Source organism: Trichosurus vulpecula, chromosome 6 (assembly GCF_011100635.1).
Source record: "Trichosurus vulpecula isolate mTriVul1 chromosome 6, mTriVul1.pri, whole genome shotgun sequence".
In the NCBI taxonomy this organism is placed as follows: domain Eukaryota; kingdom Metazoa; phylum Chordata; class Mammalia; order Diprotodontia; family Phalangeridae; genus Trichosurus; species Trichosurus vulpecula.
The window spans coordinates 51,553,174-51,566,117 of NC_050578.1; the positions used below are offsets into that span (position 1 = coordinate 51,553,174).

General features: G+C 41.0%; 1 protein-coding gene across 2 annotated transcripts in view; it reads right to left on the minus strand.

Moving 5' to 3' along the window:
• Window positions 1-2,661: 2,661 nt before the first annotated feature.
• Window positions 2,662-12,944, minus strand: part of GSTCD (glutathione S-transferase C-terminal domain containing) — a 189,705-nt gene continuing 179,422 nt past the window's right edge. Inside the window, exon 11 of one of the 2 annotated variants that reach the window (XM_036763495.1) lies at window positions 2,662-3,292. In XM_036763495.1, coding sequence (XP_036619390.1) covers window positions 3,156-3,292 — 137 coding nt within the window. In that variant the 3' untranslated portion in view covers window positions 2,662-3,155. The remainder of the gene's footprint in view (window positions 3,293-12,944) is intronic. The other variant, XM_036763496.1, reaches the window with a different exon arrangement.

Genomic DNA, 12,944 nt, shown 5'->3' on the forward strand with positions numbered 1-12,944 from the left:
TGCTTCTTGGTGAGAGTTGAGTGCCATATGGACACTCCAAAGGTGGATGTAACAGTCTTGAAAAGGGGTCAGCAAGCCACCCTCACACCAGAGGTGCTAGTCCTCTTTGAACACCCATACACATGATACATTGGCACACAGTAGGTACTTAATAAATGCTTATTCTCCCTGTTGACAACAAGGAAATCAGAATGCTTGGCCTTGCATTCTCTTCCAAGTAGGAGAGTCTATTTAGAAAACCAAATATGGGAATCCTAAACTCTTAAGAATTAGAAATGACATCAGAGGTCATCTAGTTTTGTGAGTGTTCAGTCACCTCAGAGAAAGGGTAATGGAAGCTGGAAGGTCTTAAGAGGCGATGTCCTCAAACTATTGTTACCTGAAGGTCTCTTGCTCCACTATAGGGGGCCAAGGCCATCACGGTACTCCTGTCTGTGGGTAAAAGCTCCCGGCCACAAAGACAGGGGTGAGACAATTCTTCACTCTCCACTTTCCAGACTTCGTCCCCATCACCATTCTGTTATGATAATACGATGGATATGGCACAATTGGAGAGTGGATGGATGACAGCTTATTTTATGTTTGTTATCCTTTGGTGTTTCCCTAATGGGGTTTCAAGAGAGATTCTAATCTCCATAACTAAATTTAGGAGACAGTCTCAGCAACAATCCATTCATAAACCATTTATTGAAGTGGGTCTCATTCACTTATGCTGATCTTATTTAAGTTTGGTTTAAAAAAAAAGGTGACATTTTCTGACCTTGTCCTCAAATCCTAGTTGCATGACCTGTGGGACCTATGGCGTAAAGGCCTGTTGTTGTCCAGTTTTTCTTTTTTTCTTCTTGACTAGTCAAGGAAATCTATAGCCTGAAAAGGCTATGGGATGGTCTTAAGCAAATCAAATGTGCAACTATGGCCAGTACCATAGACCTACAACTGGAAGGGATCTTATTGTATAGATGAGGAACCTAAATCTTAGGAAGGGCATCAGAGACTTGAGCGGGGGTAATAAATATCAAGGGCAGAATTTGAACCCAGTTCCTCTGACTCAAGTTAGGGTTTCTTCCACTTCATGAATCTACTAGCTGGATCTGGAAACATCTGTTATAAACATGTGTGTATCAGATCAGTTTGGAAGTGACCTTCAAAGTGGGTACCACCAGCCCTGGAGTCAGGAGGACCCGAATTCAAATCTGACCTCAGACACCTGACACACTTAGTAGCTTGTGTGCCTTGGTCAAGTCACTTAACCCCAATTGCCCTGCCTTTCCCCCTTCAAAAAAAATTGCCTTTGAGGCAGGTCTCTGCCTTCAGGCAGGTGACTACATAATAAAACACACAAGACTTGAATTTAATTATCTGTTTTCTTCTTCATGATCTCTAGGGATCAAAAGTTGGTAGCTTTCCTTTGAAACACATGGTACGGTGGAAAGAGTGCCAGATTTAGAATCACACTATCCGGGTAGTTAAAATCTAGACTTTGCCACTAACTACTTGGAAGAACTTGGTCAAGTCACTTATTTAATCTTGAGAGTCTCTGTCTCCTCATATGTAAAATGGGAGAGTTGAACTAGGTGACCTCTAATGTCCCTTTTGGTTCTAAATTCATATTCTAATGAACATTGAGATGGCTTTCAAAAATGCATTCCTTATGTGCAAGAAAAAAACCACTTCTGTTTTGTTCACTACAGCTCCCTTCCCTGCCCCCTCCCCCCAAAAAAGATTAAGAGGGCAATGAAGTTACTCTTATCTAAAAGGGAGCAGTTGCACAAGCTAGAGTCTGGAGAATTTGGCAGCATGAAGGGAGGGGAGGGACATGCTGTCTGCCCCTAGAACTGTGGTTAATGGGAAAAAATGGGAGGGCTATGGTGCTGAGAATTAGTAAGAACAATTTCTTAAGTAAACAAAAAACTATCCTCCCAAGTTGCACCCAAATATGCACAGAAACATTATAAATTGTGATTAATAACTAGTCAGGAAGATAATACAGGGAATGTTGGTTCTGTAATGATAGAGCTAATGTAACCAAATCGATAATTCCTCTCTTCACGAATCTTTCTCTTGCGAAGTTATGAATCCATGTCGTCTGATATCTTACAATTGAGTCTGAATCAATTTCAAGTCCTGTATTGGAAAATTTACACACACACACACACACACACACACACACACACACACACACACTCTCTTTCTCTCTGCTATCTTTCCAAAAACTTCTAAGTGAAGTGATTGTCATAGTGAAACTATCTGAGTGAAATTACATAAAAGTATTTTAAAAGCAGGAAAGAAAGAGGCAGTGTAGCAGACTGGAGAAGGAGCTGGATCAAGAATCAGAAAGACCTAAGCTCAAATCACACCTCTGATACATTACTGGTTGTGTAGCCCTGGACAAGTCACTCAGCCCTAGTACCTGAGGAGCTCCTGAAGACCAAAAACGCAGAGCTGGTGCCCATCTGCATAGACAGAGGGAAATTCCTCATTAAGCTTTCACTAAACCAATGACTTAATAGATTTGATGAGAGAGTGAGAGAGAGAGAGAGAGAGAGAGAGAGAGAGAGAGAGAGAAAGAGAAAGAGGGGTATTTATTTTCTCTACCAAATCAGACTCAAAATATACATGAAAGGTCTAAATTACCCCCCCACAAACTCAAAACATGATTTAAAAAATTTTTTTAATAAAGGAAGTAAAATTGTTTAAAACAAAACAAAATAAAAGATTAATTTTTGTTAAAGACCCAGCTTTTCTTTCCATGTAGAGATCAGGACAACTCATAAAAGAAGGCTCAAAGTATTTTAAGCTGCCATGTCAAATGAGCAGTGCCAAGAGGAAAACTTCTGTGCCAAGAAGGAAATCATCTCTCCAGTCAAAGGACAGTTCTTTGAAAGACAGCGAAGTGAACATTCCTCAGCAGGCAGCTGGTGCTGCTGGGGGTTCTCACCATGAGAACCAGCAGTCGCCTAATCCGAATGCCATAAGCAGGACTCATAGTGCTTTGCAGGCACAGCCTGGCTTTGCAGATTTCTCTCAATGCTTTCTTTTCCAAAGATGATGGGTTTGAGATGTCTGTGGGGGCTTCCTAGATTGATCAGGAGGCTCCTAATAACTGGGTTTTGATTACGATGACTAAAAAAATCAAATGGAAATAGTATCCTGGCCTAAACAGGGACACCTACTATCATGTTATTTTTTGGAGAGCAACTTTCAGGCTCCATGGATATCACTCGGACGGAATAGCCATGCTCTTGTGCAGCCCAGGCCCGATCCACATCCACAAGACACATACACTGTTTGCCTGAAAGAAGAGGAAAGTGTCAATGAGAAGCCCTTCTTCAAAGGCACGGTAATTCTAGGTATACATAAAAGATGGAAAAGCGAGAGAATTTAATATCATTCCTCAAATCCTGGATCAGGAGGATGGCAGAGAGAGGAGGTAGATGCCATTTCCTAAAAAAGTTCTTTTGTCTGGTTACTTTCCTGTTTAAATGTAGAGGAAGAATATCACAGGGTCATGGTTTCTGAAAGATTTATCTTTGGTGCCAACTTTTGCTTGTTTAAAATATTAACATTCTAAAGGTATCAACAATGTTAGCTTTGGCATTTTTGAAAGTCTAGTCTTTAGTCATACTTTAAAATAAAGATATATTATCTAAATATTTCCTTCTGCAATCCCTTTGAAGATAGTGAATCTGCGAGGCTGTGAAATATAACCTAATTGTGTTTCTGTCTATAAGATCAGTCTTAGAGAAATTCAAAACAATTAAGATATTTTTAAAGTTGTTCCATCACATAGATTTAAGTCATATGTTCATAGACTTGGAGTTGAAAGGGCCTGTAGAAATTGAGTCCAACCTTTAGAGATTAGGAAACTGAGGCAGTGATTCACCCAGGGTCACACAATTAATGTGTGTCTGAGGCAAGATCTGGACTAGGTCTTCCTGATTCCAAGTCCAGAGCTCTATTCACTCCAACACCAACAACAAAGTAAGTCATAAAGTACAGAGGAAACACACGCAGGATAAATCCCATATAAAAATAAAAGGGAGGTGGAGATAAAAAGCCACTATGACTTCCTTTATAGACTCAGTGCTCAGGATCTTTTCACCCTAGAACATCCCACCACATCTGCCCCTTTCCACCATTACTGAGTTCCTAGGCCCAGACCAGACGTGTTTGATTCCCCTCCTGGCTGTGTTTCTGACTTTTTGGACTCTGCCACCATGCCCCTCCCTACCCCATTCAGTTCCCTTTTATATGCTGTCTTCTCCCATTAGAATGCAAGCTCCTCGAGGGCTAAGGCTGTCTTTCTTTTTGCTCACATGTATGCTTATTGTATCCCCAGCATTTAGCACAGTTCCTGGTACATGATAAGTGTTTACTCACTACCTTGCCTTCTAATTCCAAAAGATAAAGAAAAAATTTTAAAGGTCTATGCTTGAGGAAAATTCACAATTCGGACCTGGTAATTAAAAAAAAAAGCAGGAGGACTGGGGTCCCAGGTCATGGGTTTCAGTGTCAGCCCGGTCAGTACTACCTTTGGGACCCTGGGCAAGCCGCAACTTCCCAGGGCTTTGGTTACTAGCTTTTACCTATTCCCTCGGGGAGCCCTTCCAGCTTGGAATTCACATAACTATTTCAGGTGGATCTATGATGTTTCATGTAACATTTTTTTCTTTAAAAAAAAAAACATCCAATTTTAAGAAGATTTACTGTAAGTTAGCAGAGAAGCTGCCACACCCCTCCAGGAAAGCTGTACTCGACTTTCATCCCCAAGCCCAGAAACCAGACTGGCAAGCAGAGCACTCAAATTCCTTTCTTCGGTTATCCCCAAATGTGTTTTCAGAAGTGGCTTGTAGAAAAAAAGAAAACAAAACAAATGGTTTGGGGTTTTTTAAGTGGTATTTTTTTAAAATCTTTAACTGATCTAAGTTCAAATTATATAGTGTCTTCTTGGAAAAAATGTTACTGGCTACACTGAAATTTATCTAAATTTTTGAGGGGGTGCTGAAATATGCTATTTTAGCTATGGTGGGTTTTGTTGTTTAAGAAGCATTTTTATAAAACCTCTGAAAACTCAAGGAAAAACGGAATATGTACATTTTTGCCCACTAAAAATTCCTCACTTTTCTCTCAGAAAAGAAGACAGAGTATTAACAGGCAGTTGAAAAGCAAACAACTGATTGTCTGTTGAGGGTCAGGAGAAGAAGCAAAAACAACAGTGCATCAGCATGAAGATAGATTTGGTCTCCTTGATGCATCAATTTTTGAAAAAAAATCAACTCACATTAACCATCTAAACAATTTCAAAGGTAAAGACAGTGGGCTGCAATAGCAAAGATCTTCAGCAGCATGGAGAGGTCTGATCACAAAAACAGTGGAAGAAGAAATCAAGGGTAAACTGCAGCTGGCAATAAGCTTTTTTTGTTTTTCTGTCCATGGAAATGCACATTTAGGGATTCAGCACACAAAAATTGTACATTTTGTACAGTTAAAAAAAAATCCAGAACATACCAAAAAAAGCTTAATTGTGACTGAAGAAAAGGGAATGTCATGTAAAAGGTCAAATCCCATTTCTTTTTTTAAAATTTTTTTAAATTTTTTAAATTTTTTAAAATTTATTTAACATATTTAGTTTTCAGCATTGATTTTCACAAGAGTTTGAATTACAAATTTTCTCCCCATTTCTACCCTCCCCCCCACTCCAAGATGACGTATATTCTGGTTGCCCTGTTCCCCAGTCAGCCCTCCCTTCTGTCACCCCACTCCCCTCCCATCCCCTTTTCCCTTTCTTTCTTATAGGGCAAAATAAATTTCTACACCCCATTGCCTGTGTATCTTATTTTCTAGTTGCATGCAAAAACTTTTTTTTTTTGTTTTTGAACATGTTTTTACAACTTTGAGTTCCAAATTCTCTCCCCTCTTCCCTTCCCACCCACCCTCCCTAAGAAGTCAAGCAATTCAACATAGGCCACATGTGTATCATTATGTATAACCCTTCCACAATCCTCATGTTGTGAAAGACTAACTATATTTTGCTCCTTCCCAACCCATCCCCCTTTATTGAATTTTCTCCCTTGACCCTGTCCCCTTTCCAAAGTGTTTGTTTTTGATTACCTCCTCCCCCATCTGCCCTCCCCTCCATCATCCCCCCCTTTTTTATCTTCTTCCCTCTTCTTTCCTGTGGGGTAAGATACCCAATTGAGTATGTATGGTATTCCCTCCTCAGGCCAAATCTGATGAGAGCAACATTCACTCATTCCCCCCTCACCTGCCCTTTCCCCTCCTCCCACAGAACTGCTTCCTCTTGCCACCTTTATGCGAGATAATCCACCCCATTCTATCTCTCCCTATCTCCCTCTCTCAATATATTCCTCTTTCATCCCTTAATTTGATTTTATTTCTTTTAGATATCTTCCCTTCATCTTCAACTCACCCTGTGTCCGCTCTCTCTCTTTCCCTCTCTCTTTATATATATGTATATATATATATATATATATATATATACACACACACACATACACATATATATACATACATGCACATTCACATATATATATATCTATATAATATATATATATATATATATATATATATATATATATATATACACATATTCCTTTCAGCTACTATGATATTGAGGTCTCATGAATCATACACATCATCTTTCTATGTAGGAATGTAAACAAAACAGTTCAACTTTAGTAAGTACCTTATGATTTCTCTTTCTTGTTTACCTTTTCATGCTTCTCTTGATTCTTGTTTGAAAGTCAAATTTTCTATTCAGCTCTGGTCTTTTCACTGAGAAAGCTTGAAAGTCCTCTATTTTATTGAAAATCCGTATTTTGCCTTGGAGCATGATACTCAGTTTTGCTGGGTAGGTGATTCTTGGTTTTAATCCTAGCTCCATTGACCTCCGGAATATCGTATTCCAAGTCCTTCAATCTCTTAATGTAGAAGCTGCCAGATCTTGGATTATTCTGATCGTGTTTCCACATTACTCCAATTGTTTCTTTCTGGCTGCTTGCAGTATTTTCTCCTTGATCTGGGAGCTCTGGAATTTGGCGACAATATTCCTAGGAGATTTCTTTTTGGGATCTATTTGAGGAGGCGATCAGTGAATTCTTTCAATTTCTATTTTGCCCTGTGGCTCTAGAATATCAGGGCAGTTCTCCTTGATTATTTCTTGAAAGACGATATCTAGGCTCTTATTTTGATCATGGCTTTCAGGTAGTCCAATAATTTTTAAATTATCTCTCCTGGATCTATTTTCCAGGTCAGTGGTTTTTCCAATGAGATATTTCACATTGTCTTCCATTTTTTCATTCCCTTGGTTCTGTTTTATAATATCTTGATTTCTCATAAAGTCACTAGCTTCCACTTGCTCCAATCTAATTTTTAAGGTAGTATTTTCTTCAGTGGTCCGTTGGACCTCCTTTTCCATTTGGCTAATTCTGCCTTTCAAGGTATTCTTCTCCTCATTGGCTTTTTGGAGCTCTTTTGCCATTTGAGTTAGTCTATTTTTAAGGTGTTGTTTTCTTCAGTGTATTTTTCAGCATTTTTTTGGGTCTCCTTTAGCAAGTCATTGACTTGTTTTTCATGGTTTTCTTGCATCCTTCTCATTTCTCTTCCCAATTTTTCCTCTACTTCTCTAACTTGCTTTTCCAAATCCTTTTTGAGTTCTTCCATGGCCTGGGACCAGTTCATGTTTTTCTTGGAGGCTTTTGGTGTAGGCTCTTGCACTTTGTTGACTTCTTTAGGCTGTACGTTTTGGTCTTCTTTGTTATCAAAGAAAGAATCCAAAATCTGAGACTGAATCTGGGTGTGTTTTCGCTGCCTGGCCATATTCCCAACCAACTAACTTGACCCTTGAGTTTTTCAGCGGGGTATGACTGCTTGTAGACTAAAGGGTTCTATGTTTCACATTTGGGGGTGATGCGCCAGCTCTGCCACACCAGCACTACTCCTTCCCCAAGAACCCCCAACCCGGACTGGGCTTAGATCTTCAGCAGGCTGTGCGCTCCTGCTCTGATCTGCCACTTAATTCCTCCCACCAGATGGGCCTGGGGCTGGAAGCAACAGCAGCTGTAGCTGCCCCACCTCTGCTGCTCCAGGGAACTCCTTCCACTCCTGCAGCTTTTCCCAGTAACCTTCTCTGCTGTCTTTGGTGTTTGTGGGTTGAGAAGTCTGGTAACTGCCGCAGCTCACTGATTCAGGGTGCTAGGGTCCGCTGCGCCCGGCTCCTGGTCTGGTTGGTCCGAGCAGGTCACTGCTGGGCTCTGTTCTGCTCCGCTCCCAGCTCCCAGCTCCCAGCTCCGTGTGGGATAGACCTCACCCAGAGACCATCCAGGCTGTCCTGGGCTGGAGCTCTGCTTCCCTCTGCTATTTTGTGGGTTCTGCAGTTCTAGAATTGGTTCAGAGCCATTTTTTATAGGTTTTTGGAGGGACTCGGCAGGGAGCTCCGAAATCCCATTTCTATCCATCTCATTTTTGTATCAACTGATGAACATTTGTAATCTTTTCTCTCAAAATATCTGCTTTCTTAAAAAATAAATTTTTATTGGCATCTTTTGATTGTTTTTACATCACCAAAATTTCTACTAATATCCTTTCTCTACCAGCCCTCATGGATAGAAATCCTATAAAACAAATAACAATTTAAAGGGAAAAGAAAAGAAAAAGATCAGCAAAACCAATCAATACATTTTCTAAAAGTCTGGAAATACAGACAATGCACCACATCTATAGACCTCTCACCTTTGCAAAAGAGTGAGGTAAGTGTGTCAACCAATTAACATTTATTAAGTGCCAGGTACTGTGCTAAGCACTGTGGATAAAAAGAAAGGCAAAACACAGCTCTCAATGAGCTTGTAGTCTAACGGAGGAGAGAATTTGTAACCAACTATGTACAAACAAGATATATACAGGATAAACCAGAAATAATCAGTAGAAGGAAGGCACTAGCATTAAGGGACATTGTGAAAATCTTCCTATATGGGGTGGATTTCAGCAGGGACATGAAGGAAGCCAGGAGGCAAGGATGAGGATGGAGAGACTCCAGGTGGGGAGGACAGCCGCTGAAAATGAGTTGGGGATGGTGTATCTTGCTCGAAGAAGAGTACATGGAGGTGAGTAAAGTGCAAGAGGACTAGAAAGTGGTCATGGTGGTGGTGGTGGTGGTGGTGGTGGTGGTGGTGGTGGAGAGAGAAGCCATGAAGGGCTCTGAATGCCAGAAAATGGTATATTTGACTTTGGAGCTGACCAAGTCAATGAAGGTTACTAAATAGAGAGGGGCGTGGTATGGTAATGAGGTCAGACCTGTGCTTTAGGAGGAACAGCTGAAGGAAGGGTGGACTGCAGTGGGGAGAGACTTGTGGTAGAGACGGAAAGGGATCCTATTGCAACAGTCCTGGAGCCTTCCACATCTTGCTTTGTAGTCTCCCAATGGAAGGCAGCAAGGGCTGAGAAGGCTTCTACTTCCTGCTCTGCCACCTGATCTCAGAGGAGAGAGACTTTCCTCTGACAGCCTGCTTTCCATCTCCTGTCGTCTGTCCCCTTAAGGGAAGCTGCTAGAGGCTTGTATAGCAACCTCCACCTAGGCCGGGATGGTCCAGAACATCGTTTCTGTAAGAAGGTGGGGAGTGTCTGGTGCAAGGACGAGCCACCATCCTCGGGACCTCAAGGCTTCCACCTCCAGCTAAGCCTGGCCCTTAAGGAAAAGCCAAATGGAGCAGGACTTCCATTTCCTGCTGTGCAGTTTCCCAGCTCATCTCCAGTCTTCAGAGGGAAGAGGAGGAAAAAAATGGGATCTCCCAAATGACTCTGTGCCTTTCACCTTGCACTGCACTTGTTTCTATCCCAATCTTCACCCTCCTCTGGGATGAACATTCTCCCACCTGGTGATACTCTACATATACAAGCGATTCTGAACTCCTGTAGGCCATCATCCAAATCCCATTCCCTATCCCCCACCACCCAATTTCCCCTCATCCTTCCCATGCCAAAGTTTCAACCAAATGCCATCCACTCTTTCCACTGTGACTTCTGGAATCCCTGTTCCACAGGCAACAAACTTAATTCATCCTAAGCTTTTTCCTTTCTCATTCCTTCCATCTTTTAGATATCAATCAATCCATCAGTTGATCAACCAACATTTATCAAGGGCAAAATTTAGTTCTTCCCTCCAATGACAGAGTCCCTGGCCACCCTTTCCAGTACTGGCTGCACTTTCATTCATTCCCTTTAGCTCAATGGTCAAAGTAGAGAAGTTGAAATGCTCTTTGCTCCCCATTCTATTTCCAGGTTCCCTTCCATTCCCACCTTCACTCAGTAACCTCTCTTCCTTTGGGATTCATGCAATTCATATCTACCACCCAATCAAAATACCGGTAGCTGTTATTATAGACCCCAAGGTCATTCCCCTTCCTTCCTCAGTGAGTTAAGTACCTGGCTCACAATTTTTCTCTCTTCCTCAACTCATGCCCTCATACTTGGGAACGTCAACATTCACACTGACTCTCCCTCAACACTCTTAACTACTCATTTCTTCAATCTTATCATCTCCCATGAGCTACTCCTCCCCACCTCCACCACACACAAAGGTAATCATAACTTCAATATTGCCATCACCCACATGTTCATGACTCCAAAGTCCCCTTATCTTACCATAATCCATTGGTTTCCCACCTCTCCTCACCAAACCCCACTCTTTGTCCACACTGTGACATCCAGTCCTTCAAATCCTCAGTTTTCTCCTAGACCATCTCCCCTATGCTAGTTACTCTCTCCTCTTTTCCCCATCTTGAACTCTCAATGAACCAGTTCACCTTTACCGAACCTCTTGAATCCTGGATCCCCTTAAGATATCATTGGTTGTACCATGCCAAGCCTCAGCCTTGGGTAACTTCCACCATCCATTGCCTCTGCTCCTACACATTTCCTGCTGAATCAAGAACAAGAAAATGACACAACCAATGGACTGACCAAGTCCATTACATATTTATTACACAACTCAGCTGGGCCCTCAATGATGCTAGGTAATCTTACTATACCTCTCTAATCAACTCAGTATCCCACTCTCCACAGTAGCTCTTTCAAACCTCTTCCTCCCTCCTCAAGCCTTCCATGATCCCCCCACCCCGATCCCCCACTCTCTCAGCTGAGAATCTTGCCTCATATTTTACAGAAAAAATTGAGGCCATTTGCTACGAACTCCTTCTTCATCTCTTATCACCCAGATGCCTTCTGTCATGCCTTCCTTCATCCCTCTCTCACATGAGGAAGTCACCTTACTTTTAGTTGCCCCCAGAAGCTCTGATTTCTTTTCTCCTGAAGCACATGCTGTCCACAAAGCACATTCTCTCAGAGATAGTGGTCTCTCTAAGCACCAAAATCCTGCTGCTGATTGTAAGGGGGTCCCTTTACAGAATCTCTTTCCTCCCAGGAGGAGAAACAGGGAGATGGTAAAGTGGAGAGAGCCCTGGGCCTGGAGTCAAGAAGGCCTGAGTTCAAATTTGACCTTAAGACACTCACTAGCTCCACTGTATAAAGGAGATAATATTGTGACGACTACAGGAGATGATATTTGTAAAGCGCTTAGCACAATGCCTGGCAGGCAGTCATAAACAAATAAATTTAGTGAATGTTTGTTTACTTCTTTCCTTTCCTTTCCTTCAGTGGGAGCCCCTTTAATCACTCAATTGAGATTTCTGCCTTCGTTTTCCTGCTTCAGTGCCATACTGTGCCACCTCACACCATTCTTCTTTCGCAGAGGCCACAGTAATTATTTTCTGTTCATTGTTTGCCATTGATTTGATCAGAGCCCAACATACATCTTCTTTGATCTTCTTCCTTCGTCCTTCCATGTGCCCTGTCATTCTCCACTTTTAGTTCTCCCTAGAACATGGACTCACCTGCAGCCAAGACCTTGTAAGATTTGGTCCATTTTTGTTTCAGGCCTTTTCCTCCACCATTACTTCTTCAATTTAATTTCTTTCACCTCTGCTTTCTTGTGTACATTTAAAAAGAAATTTCCTAATGGTCTCTCTGTTGTTATTTTGATGTTGTTAACCTTACAGGTGTCTTTCTCTGTCTAGTTTCTTTTCCTTTTTATCTTAGGGTAATTTATTTTGTTACTTGCTTGTGTCTTTCTCATTTGATGAATTTTTTTTTAACCTTTCCTGTATTTCTCTTGTCTATAGTGTTTGCAAAGCAAATGATCTCTCATTTTGTTTTTGGTAGGAATAACTTAAATGTCTCTTTCACTGAAAGGCTGTCTTTTTTCATTGATTAGGTTCAGATTTGCAGGGTGTGTCACCTTGTATATGTTGCATCTTGAACTCCTTTGCTCTCTCAAACACATTTTAGTTCCTTCTGTGGTTTCTGGTGGGTGTGGAATACTTGAGTTATCTGAATTTCCTTTCTTTTACATTTGAAGGTCTTTCTCCTGGTCATTTTCAGAATTTATTGCTTTTCATTGGAATTGGTATTGGAATGAGATAATGCATATCAAGGGCATTATAAACCACAGATGTCTAATAAATGCCAGCTATTATTATCTTTTCTCTTTTTATCACTACACATTTTTTTAAAAATTCATACACTTGGCTATATAGACTTCCCATCATTACTCTCTTCTTAAGTGTTCTTGGAGTGACCTTGGAGTTTGGTTATATAGGTGGCAAAGAGATGTATGACATCATTGTTATAAAGACTGATACAGATATTTCATCATTCTTAACTCAGGATTTGGAAAAAAATGAAACCTAACAAAAGTTTATAAAGTTTGGAAGAAAAAATGGTTATAGTTACAATATATTGTTAATTTTCAGATAAGTGCTGAGGGAAAAAATGACCTTTAGTGCCCTGCTGGACCCATTTTCTCCCTATCAGTAATTTAGTATATCACTGAGCCAACTGTGCATGAGTTTCACAACAGCTGGTCTATGAAA